At 30.7% G+C, this 26,770-nt stretch overlaps 1 protein-coding gene across 1 annotated transcript; it reads left to right on the forward strand.

The window, feature by feature from the left end:
• Positions 1-6,897: 6,897 nt before the first annotated feature.
• LOC8267096 (protein WUSCHEL) lies at positions 6,898-10,016 on the forward strand. The gene is made up of 3 exons (XM_002530689.4): positions 6,898-8,601; positions 8,784-8,872; positions 9,372-10,016. The coding sequence occupies exons 1-3, from the start codon at positions 8,154-8,156 to the stop codon at positions 9,726-9,728; spliced, it is 894 nt and encodes a 297-aa protein (XP_002530735.1). The 5' UTR covers positions 6,898-8,153; the 3' UTR covers positions 9,729-10,016.
• The last annotated feature ends 16,754 nt before the right edge of the window (positions 10,017-26,770 follow it).

Raw genomic sequence — 26,770 nt, forward strand, 5'->3', positions numbered from 1 at the left:
ATTTGTATAGGACTTATATATGACATACACTCTTAATTTTTTAATATATGGATCCTATTAACTATATATGAATATTGTAAAACTATATATATATAGTAAGTTTACAGTTCTTTCAAAAATAGTATAGCAACTTCAAAAATCATATTTATATATAAATATTAAATCCCTACCAACATTAATAATTAAAATCTTTAACAATTCTCTTCGGAAAAAGGACAAACTATTTATATTACTTTTCGGATCAAAATTTGATTTTTATATATAAAAATTGAAATTAAACGTCTTATTCTTTCAAGAAAGTTTTTGATTATAGACAAAAGCAAGCTTTTCTTTGATAAATTCTTTAATTTATTTTTTTGATATATAAATTAAAATAATTGGAGGTTCTCACTAGTTTAAGAGTTTTTATTTGATTTTTGAAATCAAATATAAAATTATAAGTAAACACAACTCAAAAATGTGATATATGTTTTTTGGAAAGTAGAAAATGTATGTATTTTATATGAAAATAATATATAAAAATGATATATGTGATAACAAAGATTAGGATAGATTTTGAAAAATAATGTTAAGTTACAAACTAAATTTTTATTATGTTAAATTTATTAAGAATATAATTTATTTTAATATGTCAATTATAATTTAAAAAGAATTAAGAAAACAATCATAAAAGTAATTCATTTATAAATATAATTTTTTTTAATCAAACATTATTTTTATTAGTATAATGCTAAAGAATTTATGATTGAGGAGAGAATAACATATCACTTTGGAAGTGTGTTTGTTATCATTTTTATTTTATTTTATTAGAAGGAGAAAATGAAAATTTGAAAAGTAAATGAAAGAAAAATGTAGAAAAAAGAAAGGCATATAACTGAAAATGAAAGTCAAAAATAATATTAAAATATATACTATAATTAAAAATATATGAAAGAAATATGATATAAATGAAATTCTGTCAAATAAATGGTAAATTATGTAATTTTCTCTTAAAATTATGTATGAGTGGATTTTTGCTTTGCTCCTTCAAAGAACCTATACCGGATATGAGAGGGTTTTAAGTCTCCTACCTCAATTCCTAATTCATTTTATTCTTTTAACTATTTATATAAATTTAATTTAATTTTTTAATTTATTGAAAACGAATAGTTGGTATGCTACTTATCATTCTCTATAACTCACCATGAAAGTGATAAGTTTTAAAAATATTAGTGCACGATGGATAAAAAGATTCAAATTTAAGATCTCTTAAATTTTCAAATATCACTTTTCTTTAGAAGAAATATAAAATTCTACTAATGATGATTAACAATTACATCTTAATAGAAAAAATAAAAAAAAATATATGTAAAGAGATATATTTTTAACAACTCTTAATCATACTAATTAAGTAATATATTATAATTTTATGAATATTACGCTTTACTTATACGTATATATAGATTTCATAAATATCTAATTATTTGAATATCATAATTAATTTCTTTATTTTACCATTCCATAAATACCCATGTTACTCTTCCCATATAAGAAGAATTTAACATCTTATAACCGAAAAACTATACGACTCTTCAATAAGCATGTTAATATTTATTTATAAAAATTGATAAAAATACACTAAAAAATTACCGCCAATAAAAAAAAAGATTAGCATTGAAAATAAAATTAATGAAAAATAATAATAAAAAAATAATTGAACCACTTTTTCATTAACTTAAAATTAAATTTTATATTGAGCTCACCTTCTGAAAGATGTTGAACCTTAATTTAATAATTTATCTTGACATACATTATTTATCATTCCAACTAAATTTTTAGTTCTAAATTATTATTATTATATATATATACATTATTCATTAGAAGTCAACAGGCAATGAACTACACAATAGGGAAATAGTTATGATCATAAACTATACAAAAGGAGCATAAGTAGTCATAGTTATGGATTACACAACAGGAAATTAGTCGTCTCTTTGCACTCGTCGTAAAAGTGAAAACTCATTTAATACGAAGAAAAAGACTAAACACTTTTAAAAATAATCGTTTTTGCCTTTTGAACTAGATATTAAGGATAGTATATATATATACACATTAAATAATGGATAAAAATATATTGAATACAGGATGCACTATTGCGGACTAAATCCTGAACTTAAAAGCTCTTAATAATTTTGACAATTTTTTAAATTAGGAGTCTAAGAACCCTTTTTTTTTTCTTTTCTCCAATGCTATGAAATCCCTACCATTTTTCATTTATAAATCTGAGGATTTATTTTCCGGGTCTGTCACTCACTCACTCACTCTAGACCAAAAACACTAACAAAAAAACCAATGTCAAATTGCACATTAGAAAAACTGTGGGACAGTCTGCATTCATTTTGGTTGCTGTCTACGTACTAAGGAGTAGAGCAAAATTAAAAAAAAAAAAAAGAAAAAAGAAAAAAGAAAAAGAAGAGAGGGAAGAAGATGTGGGTACGTAGGTAGGGATTGATCTCTATGGGGGGTACCTATGTATCTGTTTCTAAAGAATTAATAAGACAGAAAGTGAAAGAGAAGTGCAGCCTAGGAAAGTGAAAACAGAAAAGAGGTTAAGAGATATGGAATGATACTGTGATGTATCTTCAGAGATATGGAGTTAGAAAATAAGAGCCAAGAAGATGATTACCCGAAAGAAAAGGAAGTCTACCTCTGCACCTCACTACTCCTTCTCCTTCTCCTTCTCCTTCTAAAACCCATTCTTCTTCATGAGGTAAGCACCTCACCCTTGCCTTCTGTATAAGTGATATATTATATTATTATTATTATTATTATTTATGTCTCTTCCCTGCCAAATCAAAAACTGATATCATGATGATGATGATCAACACAGAATGACACTTGACAATTACATTTCTTTTATTATTAATATTATATTTCTTGCCAAGAACTTGATACAAAACTAAAATATTCTAGTTTGATATGCTCTCCAAACAAGGGGAAGAGTAAGGGTGCAATCCAGTGTCTGAGTCTACATGCGAGCTTGGTTCAATTTAAAATTTTAAAATTTAAAGTTTTAATTCAAAATTTTTTGAGTTTAAACTCGATTGATGATATATTTGAGTTTAATTTAACTCGGTGAGATTAATATATAAAAATAATAAAATGATAAAAGCTTACTTAATCATAATGATTAGTAATTTTAATTAATTAGTAGTTTCTTTAATAATTAACTAATTCTTAATGATTTGATTAGTTAAGTATTAGCTAGCAATTAATTAGTTTGTTATTAGTGTTTTAACAATATATATTACACATATTATCCACTACATAATTAATTAATAACTGTAATTGGTTATTCTGAGAATTTTAATTGTTTAGATAATTATTATATTTATAACTAACTAAAATAGTTATTCCAATTAATTTAATATGAAAAAACTCAATATGTAAATTGTGTTGCTTATTTAAAAGAACATGCTAAGTATTTCAATTGTTAAAAAGGGAAAAAATTAAATAAATTATTGAATAAGAATCAGTATTATTATTATTATTATTATTATTATACATCATCCTATTCCCCATGACAGAGAGGAAGGAGCAAAACCCAATGTAAATTCATGATAAGGAGAGCAAAATCTCATGATGGAAGTGTCAAAATCAGAACAAATAACACAATTGTGAAAAGTTGAGCCTTGAGAGAGACCCAAAGAGAGTGATAAAAAGTTAAGACTGCAATTGTCAGAATTGTTAGAAAAGGGAATGTGACTTTTACAAGTTGAATTCAAGGAGATGGAATATTACTCTATGCACCAATATCTCATATTATTTATTCCTGAATAAGAAGAAGAAGAAGAAAAAAAGAAAATAGTTTTGCTAGTTTAGTTTTCCACTACAATGATCTCTGCTTCTATTTCTGTTGCTTGTAAATGTAATGCATGAGATGGGACAACAGAGAACTCAACACTAAGACTGAAAAAGAAGCTTAGAATCTTTTTTCATACAAGTTGGCAGTATTTAACTGAAGACAAAAACTTGCAAGCTAGATTTTACAATCTTCTAATTCTTTCCATGTAACAAGAGATTGAGTAATTCAAGAGAACACATGTTTTTATAAAATCCTAAATTTCCTTATTGAAAATAAAAGTGCTAATATGCCTTATATTTAAAAAAAATTAATAAATTAAATATATATTTGTAGCTCTGAATTTATATCAATTAGTCAGTCTAATATTTTAATTTTTAATTTAATTTAATAAATATCTGAATTTTATTTTTTTAAATATCTAAATATTTTTAAAAAGTATTACAATATTACACAAAAGTAAATTTAAGTATATGTTAAATTAAATTAAAAAATTTAACTAACTGAAACTCACGAGTATAAATTTAACACTAATATTATTACCAAATTGTCGTTATTTAACAATAGTTAAGGCATGTAGAATTTTATACTTTTGTTTTTCTTCGTAATGTTGGATTGCTCAATATGTCAATATAACAAATGAATTTGTGAGCATCAACTGCATAATATTGAAGATTTTTTATTAACCCCGATGCATCATTAGGTTCAATGATAAGCTTGCCAAACCCGCAGTCCTTTGCAATCTACAGGCCAATACCAGCATAATTAGCCATAACATGGCCCATCGCAAATGCATAACGCACAACAAAGCCAACCGGTGGAGGAGACCATCTGATGCAGAGCAAGATACTGATAAACAAACCTGTGCTTTCATGGAAAAGTGAGAGAGCAAAAAGAAAAGAAAAGAAAAGAAAACAGGTCATTAGAGGCAGTTTCTGTAACCCTGGGCAGGTTTTTACATTGCCATTTTTGTGTTTCGTAAGCTTATTTTGGTGAAAAAGGGGTCAAGGATTTCAAACTCGTTGCCTTCTGTAGATGGCCTTTTTTTTCCCCTTTCAGGAATTCTTTGTCTAGTCTGATTAAATATTTTTATTTTCATATGATTTGCTGAAATTATTTGTCCTTTCTTTTGGTAAGAATTTGGATTAGGGTTTTTATTTTATTTCCTATTTATATTATATGCCTTAAAGATTAGAAATTCACTACTTCAACGGCCCTGCCAGTCAGGCTTTAGATGAGTCAAGCATATAATAATACATTTTGCCACTAAATGAGTCTCCGATCTTACTTTGCCAACAATTTTAAATAAAATTGTCCAAGGCTACTGCCATTTCTCTTTGTGGAGCTTAATTTTTCCTACCTCAACTACTGAATACCTCCAATAAGAGTTAGATTTATCCTAACAAGACCTACTCATCATCCTTTGTATATCATGATAAATACCCAATGGCAATGAAAAATAATCCATATGCAATTCGGGCTATTTTTTTTTTTATAATAATAGTCTGGTTTAGCCAATTGAATGTAATTTTGGTCAATTTATCAACTTAGTTAAAATAAAATTGGTGAGATACCAATTCAGATTAGTCTAAGGAATAATTAAAGATAAAAATAAATATCATGTCAACTTAAATAATCACTTTTGATGAAATGCATTTTTAAGTCTTTGAACATTTCAGTTTTATTTTATTGAATCATTTAATTTTAATTTTATTTTATTAAGCTTTTGTACTTTTATTTTTGCTTGTATTGAGGATTTAATAACCCTTAATCAAAGCAAAAATAAAAATACAATGGCTCAATAGAACAAATAAAAGTCTCGTAAAATATGTATAAAAAATTCTTAATAAAAATAAAAATGCAAAGGCTGAATAAAATAAATTACAATTTCAAATACTCAATAAAATAAAATAGAAAAATTCAAGGGTTTAATAATAGATTTTTCCATAATTTCTTAAGTCTACGTGGGTGCTACATCACCTTAGTATTGACTAAAATTACACCCAATTGGACTATTTTGCTAAGAAAAAACATGGATCAAAATTGTACAAACCCAAAAAACATGTCAATTGTTGGTGTCAGTGTACCTAATATATAACCTTAAAAATATGAGTATATAAATGATTTAGTTTGGTTGAGTAGATATCGAAGCATAGAATTACTTTTCATTAGCCAATTAAATGAATATTAAAATTGAACTAAATTAATTAAAATAGATGGTGATAAAAAAAGTAGAAAAGAAAATCTTCTCTCAAACTTCAAAAATATATACAAAATAAAAGATGATAATTAATATATGTTAGTCCCCAACAAAAAATGTTCTGACAAAAACAAAACAAAATGAAAAGGGTATCAATTTAATAAGCTATAGGTGAGGTGATGAAAAAGCTTGTATAGAAGTCATAACTTAAAGAAGTACAAGACACTCATGGTGGTCAGATCAGAAAAATTGATTTCAGAATTTCCCCTGTAAAGTATGAGTGAGAAGGAACTTTCTGAGAGTAAAAATGTGCCTCACTCTCTGAGAGAGTAAAAGGAGATGACATAACCTTCATGCACAATGGATAGTTAAGTTGATGTTTCAATAATTCGGTTTGTTTGGGGAAAGAAATAAAAGAAAAGAAAACCCCAAAGAGAAAGAATGATATATGCTCTTCCTTCTTCTTCTTCTTCTTCTTCCTCTTCTTCTTCAATTAAATGCTCACTGCATTTACTTTTGGGAAGCGTGAGCCACAGCCTATAAAGGACTAGTTGCAGACTTTGTGATAGTGAAGTTGAGGTTTTCATTTACATGAGGTTGCATCTGTTGACTCTAGTTGCATTATGTGCTATCCATTTTTTGACTTTGTTTTATTCATAATCTTCTGTGTTACAAAATAAAATATTTTAGTTCATGCCATTGTCTAGTGTCCCAGATAATTCATATACTACATATATACATGACTCAATCACCCATTATTAGAATTTGAGTGAACTAAGATAACTCATAGAGAGAACTACACAAATATTAAAATTCATAAATAAAATAATTCTTTTAGGCTCGTTGGACCGTAAATTACGTAATATAAAGAATAATCATTTTCTTTATTTATTATAAAAGTGAATATTTATCTAATATAGAGATGAATACTTAAATTTAAAATATTTTTTCTTTTAAAAATAAATATTTTTCTCACTTTAACTGCGGGTTTTTTTTAATTGAAATGTTCAGGCTTACTATACAATACTAATTCTTTCTCTTCTTTTCTGTACTTTTCTTTGTTTACAAAATCTATTCATTTTTTTTTTCTGGTTATTAAGGCTACTTGAAACCAGAGATAGCTTTTTTACTCTGGACATCATAGAATTCAGCGGTCCCCCGATACTCTCCAATGCCTATAGAAATAGCCAATGAGAAGCTTAATTTTGTTTATTAATTTATTTTGTTGCAGAAGATATGAGCTTGAGAGATATAGCTATGCCAATAGGGTAATCAAAAGCACTAAAAAAACACAGACTCTAATGGCAAAGATTGTGACATAAAGGTAGCTCATAGTAACCCATGATTAGAAACAGGAATACCCTCAATTCCTAGCCCTATATATTTTGCCCTTTCGGTTGGGTGGCTTTAAGAGTAGGAAATTTTTTACATTTTTGCCCCCAAGAATCCATAAGCAAGTACAAAGAATATCTTCTAGTCTGGCCTTTTAGCCTGATGAAAAAGCAGAAACCATATCTCCATTGAAAGAATAACCCAAAACCCCTCTCCACAAGCTCTACTAAATCACACACAACCCATCATTTTATAACATTCATTCATTCATTCAGAACCCTCTCATCTCCATTCTTTCTTTCTTTCTTTCTTTCTGTCCAATATAGTCACTTCATGCTCTGATTTTTTTTCTTCTTCATATTTTTTTTTTGTACATATTTTACTTCTCTATCTGTTTCCTCTCAAGAAAGAAAAGATAGAGAGGTGTGATTAATCATACCTCGTCATGCCTTTTGATCCAAGTAATTCCACTGGTACCCTCCCTTTCTAAGCCCTCTTTTGTCCCTTACCTTTTTATGAATCCTTACCCTGTCAACTTCAGTCCTTCTCTCTCAGATATTTCTCTGATATCCTTTCTTTCTTTCTTAATCTTCTATCAGTATCACTCCATGTGCTTCTTATTAGTAGCCTTCCTCTCCTCCTTTTTCTAATAAGTAACCCATATCCTTCTATTTCATGCATTAGCCTTTATCTCTCTTTCACTCCTTGATTCTCCTTTATTTTGTTTGGTTCCCTTTGTTTTCTTCTTCTTGTTTTTTTCTTATCCAACAACCACCCATCATGGAAACTCAACAGCAGCAGCAGCAGCAACAACAACAGCACCAAAACCAACAACAAGCAAATGAAGAGAACAGCGGCGGTTCTAAAGGAAGCTTTCTTTGCAGGCAAAGTAGTACAAGGTGGACACCCACAACTGACCAGATAAGAATACTGAAGGACCTTTACTACAATAGTGGGGTTAGGTCTCCAACTGGAGAGCAAATTCAGAGGATCTCTGCTAGGCTTAGACAGTACGGTAAGATTGAAGGCAAGAATGTCTTTTATTGGTTTCAGAACCATAAAGCTCGTGAGAGGCAAAAGAAAAGGTTTACTACTGACCCTCATGTCTCCATGCAACAACAACAACAACAACAAAGAACTAATAACCCTTCTTCTGCTTGGAAACAACCTGAAGATTATTCTTCTACTCACAACAATAAGTACCTCAATAGCAACATTAGCACTCCTGGTAATTAGATTCCCTTCATTTTCTCTCCCGATCTTTTTTCCTTGTTACTCTAATTAAATTTTTCATTTATCGTCTCTGACTGGTTACTTTTCTCTCCTCTTCTTCCTTTTGGTTAAGATTTGCTTTTTAGACATGTAGTTTATGCATTCCCATGTGGGTGTTTGTGCTTTTCTTTTTGACAGGGTTATCTTCTGCATCTTCATCTTCAACTACTGTTGGGCAGATGGGAAACTATGGTTATGGATCTGTAACCATGGAGAAGAGTTTTAGGGTAAGTAATAATGACTATGGAAAGTTCTTTCACTTACTTTGTTACCCACTTGATAGAGGAGGTACTGATGATGAAGTTGGTGCATGCAGTTATGTCTTTGCTAGTTATTTAAATGGCAAGAAAGACAACATAAAAGTTACCCCTATGTAGATGTTGTTTTAGTTCACAAAAGTGTACCTATGTAACTATATCTGAACAGATTGTTCATGAATATGAAAAAGCATATATGAATTGTCAAACATTTTCTCCTTCAAACATCCATAAAAGGGTAGAAACTTTTTGGTTTCCTTACCCAAAACTCTGACTTCAAACTTGGAATTTTGTTTTACTTGTAGCACCACCCAAGTTGCTATATGAACCCAAAATGAAAAGAAAGTGATTTCAAGTTCTTTTAAAGTCCACTTTTCAAGGAGTGAAAATGAACCCACAAACATTTAATTGGTGGAAAGCTCTTTCTCTCTCTCTCTGATAGCTAGCTCTACATGTTTTCTGGAAATAGGACTGCTCAATTTCAGCTGGGGGTGGATCCATGAGTCCCAACTATGGATGGGTTGGTATTGATCCTTATAATTCATCATCATACTCATTAATTCACAAGCAAAAAACAAGTGAAGAAACCCTAGAAGATGGAGAAGATCAAGAAGAGGAAGAAGCTCCAGAGATTGAAACTCTACCTTTATTTCCTACCCAAAGAGAGGACATCAATGCATTTTGTAACATCAAGCACAACTCCATCTGCTACTCTCACAACTGGTATGGCTATGGGTATGGCTTTGACGATGGCAATAGCACTTCTCGTACTTCTCTTGAACTTAGCCTCAACTCCTACACTGGGCAGGCACCGGATTCTATATGATCTAATCTAATTAATCAATCTAATACTGTTAATTAAATCTCATATGTGTAACTTAGGTACTACTAATTATGCGGTTTTATTTGCTTAAGCCTATGTTTTCTTCTTGTTTTGACACTTGTTTTAGAACTGCAAAACTATTGTCAGCTTGACATGTGTCATCCAAAGAACTTAGTAGGTGATTATGTTACCTTAACCATGTCCCCTTTTTATATAATAATATAATAGTTAATATAATTACTGTAATTTCTTTGTTCTCCTTATAAATCTCCTCAATATTGGAATTTACTTTTTTTAGTTCATGAAAAAGAATTTCTTGGGATTTCAAGGAATAGCATCATCACCTACAACATTAAAAGAACCAATAGTAATTATTACATTCAAAATAACTATTAATTGAAATGTTTAAGAGAACATTCTTTTTTAATTTTTTTTAATTTTTTCGGTATATTATATTCTGTTGATATATGAATTACATGTTTAGAGTGATTTTACACTTTAAATATATAATCACTCATTATCTAAAATGCAATATATCAATAACAGTCAACAATATTTCATATATTTTTGCAGTATTTCAATGATATCACAGGTTAATGAAAGAAAGGAAATCAAAAAATTGGAGTATGTAGAATATAGCTTAGAACCCATGAATGGCATGCAAGAGCACTATACTACTCACTGTCTTTTCCTCGTGAGAATTAATTTAATCAGCTTCACCAAAGAAGATCATGACATGTTCATGATCAAACGGTTTATAAGAAGAAAAACTGCTGTTAGTTTTCTGTCACATTCAGTAAATAAATGTAATTATAAATGAGAAGAAGGAACATTCAAAGCTAACATTGAAAACATGCTTAGAAAATCTTACACCTTTTACACTGGGGGCATTCCTCGACAGAGATTTGGAGTGGGACCCTTTTAAGAGATGACAGATCAAATCAGTAATATCGATCTGGCCTAACAGGTTCTAGCACTTAAGCTAGGGTTTTCTTTGTGGCAGCCAATACCTAACTAGAAGCGTGAAACTGGGCTCTTTTTTTTCCTTTCTTTAGTCAATTAGCAAGTTCATATAGGACCTCTTTGTGGGTTACTGGTTAGCGTTATCTGTCCATCCATTTCAATGATTAGAACTCTGAAACTTTTCCTTTTTCATTCAAAATCACAAGATTTTAGCCTTTGTTTTGTAATGTATCCCTTTTGCTAATTTTGTTTTTTCTTCTTCTTTTTAACATGAAAACAGAGTCCCATTTTAACTGGAAGAGTTTAAAGAATTAACAACTAAATCTAACAACAAACATTGTTTACGTAAAAAGAAGCATAGGAACTGAAACAAGATTGGTAAAAATTGCATCAGTAATGTGCGTTTCAGACTCCTATCTTTGAGGAGGAAAACGCACAGATCGAACTCATGCTTTGAGAGAGAAAGAAAAGAGTAAGCCAGGGCTGAAAGTGATATTTCTTTTGCTATTACTTGGAGATTTTGAATATAGACATGCGTATTTTTTTTATTTTTTGTGGATTTTATCTTTTCTTAATGAAAATTTATTTGATGTAAACATAAGGATAATTTTGGGTCAATTCTAGATTGCCACAGTTTTTAATACTTTTATCTATTTATTGAGTAAAAATTTATAAAATTCTATATTAAATTATATAAAAAAAATTTCTAAAAGAAATTTATATAAAAATATTTTAGAATGTATTTTATATAAAAGTTATATATTAAAACTTTTTAAGTTTTCTTTAAATAAACACATAAAAATATTGAAAGATTACTATAATTATGATACTTTAGAATTCACCTAAATAAAATGTATAAATTAAAAAAGGACCTTTTTCGATTTGGAATATATATATATATATATTCCTCTCTAGAATTGATTTAGCATTAGGTTTTAAGGACAACTTTTTGTATCAAGGCTTGTTCAAGAATTTAAAAAGAAAAAAAAAAAAGAAAAACCATGATTTTGCTAAGGAAAATGATTTCATTTTTGAGTTAGGTTAAGAATAAAAGAAGGCTTGCTACTTCCTTTTTGACATGTTCTAGTTTCCTTTATTGTCCAATGTACAAAGGAAATTAGAACTTTTTCAATTAATTAGATCCTTTAAATATGTTACTTCTCAAGCACAGGATAATCTCAAGAGGTTGTCGGTTTTTTTCTACCAATTTAGGTCCTGAATTCATAACTACTCTTCTTATTACATAATACTTATCTATCCAATACTTAGATCAGCTAACAACGATACCCACATGAATGCTAATTCAGGTATCAAATCAACTTTACAATTTAAGTCTACTTTGATAATCTTAAAAGTTTTGGACCAAAATCTTTTCATAAATTCATATTGTTGGGCCTTTAATTAAGGAAAAATTCATGTTCAATCATGGTGTATGTCTTCATTATACATCTAATCGATAGATGATTGACATATACTCTCTTTATTCTATAATAACTGTCATTTTTTAATAGTTTATTTGGATTAATAAGCATTTAATATGCTTAATTATAAGAAAAAATTAGTTAAATTAGATTAAATCATTCTTCTATTAATATTGTAAAATTTATTACATTTATTTCAATAAAAAGGATAAAATAAATAAAAATAATGTAGCATTGAATATATAAAAGTGACAAATAATTAAAAAAATTATTTAAAAAAGAGACAGTTAGTATGAAATAGAAAGAATATTCATTACTTTTAAATAGTGAAATTTATATCAATTATTTAATATTAATATATAATATATTAATATATATATTTTTATTATTTTAATTATTATGATATATACATCAAATTTATATAATAAAAATAATTTATTATTTAATTAAATGACATTTTAAGAAGTAACAAATTCTGGGGAATCAATGATTCAACCAATCGAACTAATTAAACTAATAATCGAACCTTTAACCGATTCATTCCCAAAGATAAAAATAGAAAAGAAATGATTGACCGACCAATCAATTCCGAAGTACGAAAATTTGAATGCGGGGAAGTGAGAAGAGCCACTCTACCAATCCCCCCACTTTTTGCGGATTAAGCCACAGGATTTTCTGGCCTTTTTCTCTTTTTTCTATTCAAATTTGAGCCTCCATTAAGTCACTTATTTTTTATTTTCTTTTATTTAATTATAACCAATGCAGTAGCCTACTTTTTGAGTAGGCATATGAATACTTATTACCTTCAAGTTTTAGTAGTTTTTAGCTCAAAAATAATATAAAAATAAAAAGGTTTATGCATATAATAATAATAATAATAATAATAATAGAGAAAGAACAATAAAAATCAAACAAAATACATAAATGATCCATTCTCTTTTTAAAATTGGTCTCATAAATTAAACTTTGCTTCAATTAGACTTTTCTACTCCATGTGTGATGCTTTTTAACTCCTTCACTAGTTGCAGTAATAAGAAAATAAAATTTCTCACTGACTGGCATTTATGTATAATAATAAAATTATCCATAATTTAAAAATAAGAAAACAAATGGGTTTTAAAATCCCCAATTTATTCAATTAGGGTTTCTTTTATTCCATCACAACCAACTATCCTTTCTATTCAACTTAGCTCAAATCTTCACACTTCTTCTCCATTCTTTTCATAGTGTTTGATGAAATTGTTGAAATCGTGGAAAATATTGCGTCGGGAAGCACATTTGAGGGCAGCTCCACCACACTACAAATGCAGTATCACAGTTGGGAGGTCTTGCTCTCTAATTGTTGTTAAATGATCTTGCAGCACCACAGAAAATAAGAACAATCTTGATCTCTCACTGTTGTTAAAGGTTACAATTAATATTGGGTGAAAGTCAAATTAGGGTTCCATTTCATTCAACTTGATTTTGTCATATATCTAATACTAATACAGTGAGTATAAGTAAGCTTTTTTAATTTTTTTCGAAATTAATTCAATTTATTATTTATTAATAAACTTTTCAAAAGACATAAACATTTCAGTAAACGTGCTTTTGAACCATATTAAGGAACATACATTAACAATAGTTAGTGAAAAAGGTTAAAAAGCATAACCCGTAAAAAAGAGGAGTCCAATTAAAGTAAAGTTCATCTTAAGAGATCAATTCTAAAATTAGACAAATAAAGGAGGCTATTTATGTATTTTCCTAAAAATAAAACAAAAAATATGACAAAGAAAATCCCAATGAGAAATTCTTAATGACAAAAAAAAATGGTTCAATCCTTATTCGAATTTATGTGGTCTTTTTTAAACAACACTGTATTATGAAATAACAATTAAAAAGTATCATAAATAAAAACCACATAATATATTGGAAAAGGTACATGAGCATTAACAAACAGTATTAATGTATTTATTAGTATAGTACTAATAAATTATAGAGTAATCATTTATTAAAAAATAAACTATAAACATAATTTTATAAGTGAAATCAATGAGAAATGTTTTCTACTTTCTCTAAGATTTAGATAATTGAGTGTCTCTTAGCCTATTAGAAAAATAGAAAAACTTCACCAAATTATTATTTGGTTGAACATATTTTTATTTTAAAATTTGTGGTTTATTTTTTATTATTTTGGTACTTTATGAGTATGATCATTAGCAAATAACAGTCAAATTGCAATACACCGTTAATAGATGCTAACGTGACAATTGGAAGAACAACGATTGTCACGACCCCACCCGTGGGCCCGTGACCGGCACTAGGGAATGGGTAGGCTTAAGGCCACCGAAACCCGTAGTAAGCCTGACACTCACTGATTTAAACAAATCTCATCTCAAATTAATATTAATAAAGCCACAAATTATCTTAAATGCTACATTTTACATAATTTAATCGGTCTGCCAGAAGAACTAGGCGAGACCTGAAACTCAGAAAATTTACAACTGATACATCTACTATTACTACTGCGGAGAATCTAAAATTTACCAATTTACATACCAAATCAATACATCACCCGATGATGAAGGAGTTCTTGAATAAGAGTCATGGAGAACTAACGATCCACGAATCCTGAAAAAAAACATAAATGGAGACTCGGTCTAGAGTGAGTTAAAATCAAATAATCTAGGGACTATTGCTTCTTCTCAGAAAACATAGATTATTCAAATCATACTATAATCATACCCTACTATTTCCTTCACATAAAATATTAATCATTCGAATCAAAATATCAACCATGCACGTAAATACAAATCACATTATAATCAAATACCATAATAAATAAATAAATAAAAATATATATTTACTTTTACGGGACGAGTGGCTCGGTAGAACCCTAAACCCCAAAATCTAGTAGCCATTCGGCTCTCTTAATCCAATAAGACTGGCGCCCCGAGAGCAATGCTCGACCAGGGACCTTACCTCCAGTCTGGTCACTTAAGTATCCAAATAAGAAATTTAGTAGCCATTCGGCTCTCTTAATCCAATAAGACTGGCGCCCCGAGAGCAATGCTCGACCAGGGACCTTACCTCCGGCAATTTACACAAATCAGCCCAGAGAGCCATGCTCGACCAGGGCAAACCCATAAATATCTTATTACATGTCCATGATCATTACCGGTGCGCACGCGGTCTTGATGTAACCCATCAGGCGGCATGTTCTACAAGCCACATTTCCCAATTCGCAATCATCACATATAATAAATATCATTATCTGATGAATTCAACCAACACATATCGAAATAAAGATTAAAGATTTAAGGTAAAACAACGTGCAATTTGTGAGGGGAAAAATAATAACGCTTATCTTATTATAACATACTAATAATAATATTTATATTATTTCAAATATTAATAATCAAGTGAAATCATTTATCTTGCGATACTAATAATCATATTAAGCACAAATTCTAAATAGCATATTAGAATCAGACTAGCAATAGCGCAAAGATTAAATGACTTTAACTCACAGGTTTGGCGACCTCCTAGCTCTGCTCCGGTGCCTCGGTAGGAGCGAGCCGAACGAACTGACAATCTAGACACGGAAAACAATTTATCAAAACGATGAAACAATTACAATAGATCCTAGGTCTAGATTCCTAGGACTGACTGTCTAAGAATCTCGACTCAGGAACTACCGAAAATTCGGCAGAACCTCCCCTACAACACGAACATTACCCCTCGTAAAAACGGTTCCAGGACCTGCTAGAAAAACACTCTAAATATCCAACAATTTAAACAACGGGAGTCGGGTCCCCAAACTTCACTATTTCCCGACTCCGCCACACAGCACAAAATACGGGGCAGGCAAACTGACAGATAATTATTTTTGACTCACAAAAATCATCAAATACTCAATATAATCCAATAGACACAATTTAAACCAAGAATTCCAAAATTAACGGGCCAAAAATAATTACCGAGACGCTCGATCGCTCGGTCGACTCGCCTCCAGCCGCCGGAGTCTGATCGACGATCCGAACACACCATCGGACTCACAACGACGCGCTGATGACGATCCCTGCTTCCGATTTTCTGATCTGACACCCGACCATCCGGAGAAATTTGCGGACGATCTCGACCGTCGATTTGCAAACGAAGCCCGATCGCCACGAAACTGGTGCCATCGCGAAGCTTGAGATGAGGAGAGTCGGGATATGTCCTCCGATCATCCCTCCTCCGCCGGATCTCGCCGGAAAAGCTGAAAAACGCCGGCTGCCACCATTTTCTCTCTCCACCGGATCTTCCGTCTCCGGCCACCACAGGCGTCGCCACTGCTGCCAAAAGAAAGCTCTCGCCGAGAGGAGCCGATCGCCACCCGACTCGGCCGCCAACAACGCCGGAAACACGCCTGGAAGCCGCTGCCACACGCGCGATTCTCGTCGCCTCACGCTACCGCTGGAGCCGCTGCTGCCGCCGCCGCTGCGCTCGCCGCTCCGCGCCCCCGGAGCTCGTCACCGACGCCGCACGCCGCCGCCTTCCTCCCTTTCTTCTTCGGCCATCGCCCTCTCTCTCTCTCCCGATCTCCTTTCTCTCTCCCCGATTCCATTTCTTTCAATATCGACATTAGGCCCCCGAACTTTTCCTTATTACAATTTAGTCCCTCAAACTTCTTTTTTAGCCTTTCAATTAAGCCCTTAACTAATTAATTTGGGCCAAATCCAAATTATTGAAAATACACAATTACAAAAATACCCCTGACCGACATATTTATTTACGAAAATACCAAACTCACAAATTTCCATTAAAACCCCATAAAAATAACATTATACTTTCAATCCTTATTCCAAAATAAATTTCCAATTTAGTCCTAACACACAATTAAATTAAATAATCAATTTCCAACTCAAAATTCTTTTATAAAAACATCCTTTATAATTTCTTCCAAAATTTTTCAATATATAATTTTACTTGAATAATTTCTTAAAATTTCAAACTAATTGGGTATAGAAAATAACTCATTTATTAAAGATATAAAAATTCCGGGTGTTACAACGATTATTGCGTTGCACGTCAGAATTTCTTAATAGTGTTGTGTAGTTTGATTATTATTTGCTAACGGTTATATTAACAGGGTACCAAAATGATAAAACATAAATCACATACTCTAAAATAAAAATACGTTAAATTATAAAATAATTGACATAGTGATATGTAAGAAGGACTGACTGCATAAAAAAATATTTAATATAATTTTATTATCAAAGAAATTTAGAATTTTATAAGAACTAGACTGTATTTTTTTATCTAACGGCTAAATAATAAAACTGATAATCTATTAATAAATTATTGCTTAATTTAAAAGAAGTTAAATGAAAAACAAAATGTAGGTAAATAGGTGTATATAAAAATTTATTTTGATATTATATATAATGCAAAAACAAATATAGAAACTAACTAAATAAATGCAAGAGTGAGGATGCAAAGTTCCGTGGTAGTATATTAGTTATTCGGAGGAGCCTAAGGGGGGCCTGTGGCAGGATCGGGTCCATAGATCCGACACAATCCTATGTGCATGTCCAATCATACCACCGGCGCAAACCATCATAATCCTAATCCCAGCCACTCTACACCTTCTACAATGTTCTCATCCAATCACATTCAATCTTCCCTAATACTTTATACGTATCTTCCATAATACAAAAAACCTAGAAAAACAGAAAGAAATGAAAAAGTTTTGTATACTCTGCCCGAATACTTTTATGTCTACATAGATATATATTTATTAATTTTAAAATTTAAATATATATAATTATTAAAATAAATTTATTATAATATTAGATAAAATAGAATAAAAAATTTAAAATATGTATAGTGTCAACTCATACCTATAGAAATATGCAGTTGCATTTTTCTAATAATTTATAAAAATCAATAAACTATATCTTATATAGTAGAGATAATTATTTTTTATATATGTTTTAAATGGCGTAGTGTGAAAATAAGAATTTGAACTCAAATCTCTACTTATTGAGAATAAATACTATTACTATTTAAGCTATGTTTCAAATACATCTCTAGTATCTTCCTTTTATTTGAGACTAACCCTTTACATTTTCATAAATATTGAATGTTAATTTATTTACATTAATACCGAGTTCTTATTAAACAGTAGTTAAGCGCGTGCAAAAAGCTTCGTTAATAATGAGAGTATTAAATAATCTTTTTGAGTTTCCTCCACTAAACCTTAAATTTCTGCCCTTTTATTTTTTTTTGACTTTAAATCTCTGTATTACAATTTATTCTTGAAATTTAATAGTAATAGAATAATGAAGATATTTATTACAATTTATATTTCATAAAACACTTATTTAAGTGTTCCTTAAAGGACTCACGTGCAATTAGAAATTAGCATTAAATTGCATGAATAAACTTAGCTTAATTTTATTAAGCTATCTCAATTTGAATGATATCCTAAGCTTGAGTCATCGTTCTCTCATTAATTATAAAAGAAAGGAAAATGCTCAATTTTACCCTTAATGTTTATAGTGGGGCGCTAATTAACCCCTCAACAAAAAATTTGTCCAATTAAGCATGATTCTTGCCAAAATCGCATGTTTTGCCCCCTCCTTAAACGGACAGCTAACTTGCCTCTTCTTTCTCGTTAGTACTCGCTAATGTGTCAAGTAAAACACACAAATTGGGTCCCAGTGTGCGCCACATCAACTGTTATTTGGACAATTGGGTGGAAATTAAACCGCCTATAATAAATGATGGTTGATGGTGTAATAACAACTGACAACGGCATTGTTAGAATTAAACAAGCTAACCTATTCCATTACCCTAGTTGAAGAGAATGTCGTTGAAGCCTTAAGCTAGAGTGAAATTACAAATGAACCAGAAGGAAAAACTCAAGTGAAAAGAAGAAAGCTAGTGTGACTTCGTGGGGGTCACTTATGTTACATCTGCAAATACAAGTCAGTAAGATTCCCACATGTGGGTTCATAGCCATTTTTTATTAGTGTAAAGGTTTTACCGTATTGCTAAAAAGGTTTAGGGTTTCTATTAGTCAATGTTGAAAAAAAGGGTCCTCATGTTCTTTATTGTATGCTTTTTAGGAAATTTTTTAAAAAATAAGTAATTAATAAATTTGTCTATTAATTTATGCTTGATGGTGATAGATCTATTTTCTTACTTACAGCATGGAAAACAGAGTTAATTCGAGATTTAACTATGGTGGTAAATGGGTGTTGAAACCAAAACTTCAGTATATTGATGGTGATGTTGATATTATGGAGGACTTTGATATAGACTATATGTCTTATAGTGGTATTATGTATAGACACAGGAATGTGCTAGGTTTTATAACTTTGAGGAACATTTTTGTTCTAGAACCTGGGAAAGAAATGGAGGAATGGTTGTTTCTGGTCGAAGATGACAGTTCTATTAGGAAAGTATTGGATTTCATTGCTAGTTATACTTGGGTGTGGGAAATAGACTTATGTGCAGATCATGAAGTTGATAAACTGATTATTTTACCTAATATTGTAATGTTAGAGGGCCCTGTTAGAGCTGATGAGGGTATGAGAGGTAATGAAGGAGATAGGGGTGAGCAATTAGGTGAGGGCTTTACAAAAGTGAATATTAGCATAGCTACACAATGGAGCTATGCCATTTTCAATGAGGCAGGGAATGTGAGTGAAAATATAGACTAGAATGAGACAACATATAACTGTTCTGTAGAGAAGTAAACAAATATAGGTCATGCTGGATATGTGAGCAATGATGAAGAGGATGAAGGACAAGATGGTGGTGAAGAATCTAGTGCCTCAAAATCTGATGCTCCTCATATGGACATAGTAAGGTATGATAGACATGATAGTCAAGGTCATTTCCTACTAGGAATGACCTTTGCTAATGCTTCTGAGGCAAGAGATGCCATAGCTCAATATGGAGTTACCTTTGGCTACAAATTGAAGATTAACCTTAATGAACCTTCTAGACTTAGGGTGAGGTGTGTTAATGAGGAAGGTTGCCCCTTTTTGCTCTTCATTTCTAAAGATGGCAGAAATCCTGGATTGTCTATGAAAACATTGAGGGCTGAACACAGATGTTTTAGGGACTTTAAGGTGCCAAGTGCAACTGCCAAGTTTTTAGCCAAACATTTCAGGAATAAAGTATACGGGGAGCCAATATTTAAAGTGAAAGATATGAAAAGTGAGGCTGAAGAAGTTCTAAAAGTGAATGTAAGCTTGGCCAAGTGCAAAAGGGCTAAGAAAATGATTATCTCATAAATGGATGGGAGCTATAAGGTGGAATTTTAGTATTTGGAAGTATATGCTGCTGCCCTGAAGAGAAGCAACCCTGGCACAAATGCAGAAATAGAACTGTGTAAAGAAGAGCTGACCAACGGGAGGAGGGTGTTTAAGAGGATGTTCATTTTGTTTGATGCTTGTAAAAAGAACTGGATGTCAGGCTGCGGACCAATCATTAGACTGGATGCTGCTTCTTAAAGGGAGTTTGCAAGGGGCAGCTGTTAATTGCAGTTGGAAAAGATGGAGCTGATCAAATGGTGTCCATTGCTTGGGCAGTCGTTGATAAAGAAAACATCAACAACTGGAGTTGGTTTCTGTACTGGTTAAGACAGGAGTTGGAGCTTGAAGATGAGCAAAGTTGACAGTAATGTCTGACATGCAAAAGTTATGCCACTTTCAACTATCTTTTAATTGCTTATTAGGTTATTTTTCGCTGTATATAATTATTGTGCTTCCATTTGATATTTGAGTTTTGTATAACTATTGGGCTGTGTATATTTAGTATGCTTTAATTTGCTTTTGGGGTTATATAGATGGATCAACTTTTAATACTTATTGCAACATGTTTCAGGGACTTATTAATGCTAGTAAGAATGTTTTGACTCGAGCTGAGCATAGACTTTGTGCAAGACATATATACTTTAACAGGAGTAAGAAATAGAGAGGAGGGGAATTGAAGACGAATTTCTTGGTGTGTGCTTGGAATACTTATATTGAAGAATTCAAGGTAAATTTGGAGTTGCTTGGTAATATAGCAAAAAAGGAGCTGAGGACTTGATGAAATACCCTCCACATACATGGTGTAGAGCATATTTCTCAAACAAATGCAGTTCATATATGGTAGATAACAACATTGCAGAAAATTGTAATGCTTGGATTTTGGAAGCAAGATTTAAACAAATTGTCAGTACACTAGAGGAAATTAGATTACAGGCTATTTGTAAGATTAAGGAAAACAAAACGCTTGCGGACAAATGGTTTAATGAGTAAATTGAGCAAATCCTTTAACCTCTCACTTATAGGCTCATCGTGCCACTCAAAAAAACCATAGCTTTTAACCTGCAATTTACACACAAAAATTACTCAAATCTTATTTCTAATTTTATTACACCCATTACTCAGCACATAATTACTTCATAATTTGCATATCTATAAAATCTTCTTTTTGGATTGTCACTTGTCCATGACATTCATCTGGGTGCCTTCACTCTCCAGCCTCTTATTCGACATCTACAGTATTTAACCTCACCCTCATAATAGAGTTCCATATTGCTCCTCACTATTCTTGATGTTGACGACGAAGATGAAAATATTTTCACTCTAAAACTAAAGTTGTTAATGACAAAAGCAAGTGTAATTAAAATTTAAAGAGGAATTTCTCTAATTTTACAAATTGATATTTTAGGGTTCCTATTACTGTTAAGGTAAAGATGTTGACACATCAGGTTACAGTTGCATTTTTGTGTGTTTTATTTGACACATCAGTAGGTACTAATGGGAAAGAAGAGGCAAGTTAGCTGTCCGTTTAAGGAGGGGCCAAAACATGCGATTTTGGCACGAATCGTGCTTAATTGGATAAATTTTTTATTGAGGGGCCAATTAGCTCCCTGCTATAAACATTAAGGGCGAAATTGAGCCTTTTCCCTAAAAGAAATACCATGAAATTTATTATGAAAATTAATAAATTTGGACGGCAAATATTAGATGTGATGATGTGAACACAGGCATTCAAGAAGCAGAAATTAATTATTCTGTTTCTCAAAAATTTTATTTTTCTCCCGACTCTAATGTAGGCCAAAAATAATGTGAATAGATTTTTCATAATCAGAAAGGTCCCAATCAACAAGATTTTGAATGGATGTATTCCCTTAATTTACTTTGACAAAATTTCACACTTCATAGCATTTAAAGGGCATTTAATTACCTATGGAAAGACAAAGAAGAAGAAGAAGAAGAAGAAGAAGAAAAAGAAAAAGAAAATTCTGCAGACAATATTGCTTCCATTCCTGGTAGAGGAGATAGCACAGAGATATAGCTGTGGATCAAGCAAAATCTTCAAACCTTTTCTAGGTTTGAAGTACGTAATGTCCTTTACTAGAAATTTGAAGCATGACATGGGTCATTATTTTTCAGCCAATTTTATGAAAAGGGTTTCTAAAAGGGTTTAACCCAGTTGGTTTTCTTGCCATTTTTATCAGTACAGCTTGCATATATTCAAGTTTCTGCCATCTGTATACGCATGTTTGTTGTACATAGTTTCCTTTTTATGCACTAGACAATGAGTGAATGCCTTCTTAATCTCCCTTCTTTTCAACCCTAAAAAGCAAAAAGATTATTATTATACATACAGTTTGAGGCTTTCAGGGAAATGAGTGAAGAGTTGGTGAATATGCTCTAAAATTTTTAGTTCCTAGAAAAAGAATGCCCAGTTCATCTGAAATTGTTGTTTCTCAATATTTATATTTCTATGCAAGTACTAAATCTTTCACATGATTATAAATTTTTGAATGCAAAATGTGTACTCCATAATGGTGGAATGCTCAGTTTATACACAAGTGAAGAAATCATTTCTCTACTTATATTTATGGAATACTTACTTTACACACCAAGTGAATGATAATCATTTCTTCCATGGCTTGTAAAATTGCTTGTCTATTATACTAACTAAATCTAGTGTGGCAAATTAATTTCTTAGACTAAGGTAGGGGTGATTTCTGATTTTTGTAGTATTATATTAATTAAGTCGGTTAATTTTTTAAAAAATATATTAAAAAATACTCAGTTTGTCTGAAATCGTTATTTTTAATATTTTTTGACAAATTTTTCACATGACTATAAAACTTTGAATGCAAAAGGTTTACTTCACAATGGTGGAATCATTTCTCTACTTATATGTATGGATTACTTACTTTACACACAAAGTAAACGATAATTGTTTCTTCCATTGCTTGTATAATTGCTTTTCCATTATACTAACTAAATATAGTGTGACAAATTAATTGAGATAAAGATATAAATAGTCATTTCGTTTCATTTTAGTTATAAAATTTTAATTTTTTTTATTTCAATCAGATTTCTAATTATTTTAGTTAAATAAGTTGTTTTTTTGAAAATATATTAAAAATCTTATATTAAAGCATCACTTTCCTTAACTTTTCTTCACCTTTCTAATTATCTATCATCCTCTTTTGAATCTAACAATAGAATTCAAATCAAAATCTTGAACTTACAAAATTTTAAAGTTTCGACCAGCAACTGCGACCACCATGTCTGCCTCTGACCACCACCTTCTCCACCACCAACAACCAACCTCCCATATTTTCTTACCTATACAAAATCATTTCACCACCTTCTACTACCATCTTTTGTTACCATCACTAATCTCTCCCATTTTCTGTAATGTACATCTCCTCCATCATCCATACCACTACACCGCCACCATCAGTCTTTTTGGTTTCTCTTGCACCCCATGTTTTATCACTTGCCTTTCCAAAAATGTAAAAAGAGAAAAACTAAGAATAGCTTGGTGAACCTTGGAGGAAAGTAATACATTTTCTTAATTACAACTGAGAAAAGAAAATTGTACTTGAAAACTAGTTCAATCGACACATTAAATTTATGGGTATATGAAAATATTCTTAAAATCGTATGAACAAAACATAACTAACTTTGGTAGTTGAGCATGACATTAGGATCAATGACAAAACCCTAATATTCCATCCTCAACTCCACTAATTCCTTTGTCATCTTCTAATCGAGAATCAACTGTCAACTTATTCTCAACTTCATTTATGAGACACTTTTATTTGCTTCTCTTTTCTATGTAATTGGTGTTGCCTTCATTTTGTTGTCAATACTCTATCTTAAGCTATGGTTTTCAGGTAAATTATAGGGTGTCTTAATTTAATGTGACTCATTTTATATATTTATTTAAAGAAAATTAACTAAATTTAAATTAAATTTACATAAAATATTTTTTTGAGCAATTTACATAGAAGTTTTAGTAAATAAATTTTACATATAATTATATACTAAATTTTTTACATAAATTTAATTTAAAATTTATCTCATTGAATAAATATATAAAAACATTAAAAGATTTACGTCATTATAAATTACGATACTCTATCATGCATCTTGTTTTCAAGATAAAATTGATCTCGAGTGGAATTAATGTATTAGATTTGGATTTTTCATTTTCAACTTGCATTGTGTAAAATAAAAATCACTATTCAATTTTATCATTTCATTTTTTTTTAATCTTTTCTTCATGAATTCTTTTATTATAATTTATTTGAAATATACAATTTATTTTACTTAAAGTGATTTTACAGTATTTTTTAATACATGAAATATAAAAATTCATTCGTAATAAAATAATTTTTTAAATTAATTTTAACTAAATATAAAAGTTAATACATAAAATATAATTGAACTCAGCTGAGCTAAACTTTGACTACTTTAAATTTAGTTCGTTTAGTATTGAACCGAATCCGAATCAAATTTACCAAACTTATAGCCGAGTTTAGATGAACTTTATAAATATAAATTGTAAATTAAATTATGTTATATTCATCAATTTATTAAATAAAATAGTTACAACAAAGATTGTATCTACTAAAATTTATGATTTTATTCTAACAAAAAAGTTTAATCAGATATTTTGCATTTATGATAAGTAAATTACAAATTAAATAACAAACTATTAACAACATATTTTACGAGTTAATCCACAAGTTAACTAGCTAGCTTAACAAGCCTAATTTCATCTAGTTTGAATATGACTCATTTATTAAACGAGCTTCTAGCTGATCAAACCTTAACAGCTTAGAAGAGTTTTAATTTTCTTTTTGAAAAAAAAAAAAGAGTTTTAATTTATTTACGCAGTAGTAAGACCCGACGGACAGGGCAGTAAAGCTGAGAGCTGTGGTCCAGGCTTGTCTAGAAAGTTATTTTGGTTTATTTTAAAATGAATTTAGAACCTTTCTTCTGTAGATCTTCTTCTTTCTCAAATTCTTCTGCCTCTGAATCATCGAGGTACAAAGGTCTAGTAAATAGTGAAGAAATCACTATTGAAGATTTTTCAAAGCATATAGATGATTGGAAAATTTCCAAAGTCCAAAAGAAACAAATTTATGAGTTTTCTAAGTTCCCTCTTTTCAAGACTGATTTTACAATCAAAACTGAAGAAAGAGACATTCAAATTTCAAAGCCTTTTGAAGAAATTTATCTCTTAAATCCAAAGACCCTCCAAAAGCATATGGAGAAGGATTATAAGTATATCCATATAGGCCTAGTCCAGGTAGGAATAAAGCCCCTTACCAGAGAAGGTTTAGATACTTCCATATTAGGAGTCCTTAAGGATGCTAGGTTTACAAATTTCTATGATTCCTTGTTAGGTACTGTTGAGTCGAGTCTCAATAAAGGACCTATTTCTTTCAATTATTTTCCAAATATCACGATTTCTTTAAACGACAAAAATGTTTTAAAGAGCATCGTTCTCCAAATAAAGACACACAATTACAAAATGCTTGAAGGATCTATTCCAATAGCATTAATTTTCAAAATTCATTACAAAACTATGATTTCTGCCTTTGGTTCCAAACACAAACTTCACTCACCAAAAGGAGAAACGCTGTTCCTACAAACAGATCTATCCAAATCCAACGCAACTATTCCAAAAACCATTCAATGGAAAGACATTACACTTCGAGAAGAATGGATCCTTGAAGGTGCAACCCAACCTACATCTCCAAAGTAAACAGAACCAAACACAAACCTTAAACACATAGCCCAATACCCATATGGAAAGGTAAAGATCACATTCAACAGAAAATCAACCTCCTTCAGATTTTCTGATGATGGTTCTTCAACCTCGACCATAGATATTGGAAGGGTATCCAAAATACCTTCTGTTATCTATGCTCCTTACAAAGAACCAATTCCATCTCAAACTCAACCCAGATTTTCAACATCTGATGTTCCAAATACACTTCAGAATGTTGATTACCAAAGCAATATCCCTGACGGTTTACATCGATCCAAAGAAAGATGGCGAAGATATAGAGATAACCTCTACCCCATCTTCACCATCACCATCAGCCATAACCCAAAACCTTGAAGCAGAGATCAACATGATTTCAAAAGAGTTTGAAATTGATAAAAAACTCTTGCATGAAGATTTCTATTCAAAGAAAAACCATCTTAAAAAATTTTGGTTTTTTAAGAATTTTTTAAAAGAAAAGGATAGTATACAAGAAAGATACTATCAATTTTGCATTCAAAACAAAGCCCAAATCAAATTTTTTGATTGGTTTCAAATTTACTGCAAAGAAAATGGTATCATTTATCCCTTTAAGGATAAGAC

Source organism: Ricinus communis, chromosome 5, assembly GCF_019578655.1.
Source record: "Ricinus communis isolate WT05 ecotype wild-type chromosome 5, ASM1957865v1, whole genome shotgun sequence".
Lineage (NCBI taxonomy): Eukaryota > Viridiplantae > Streptophyta > Magnoliopsida > Malpighiales > Euphorbiaceae > Ricinus > Ricinus communis.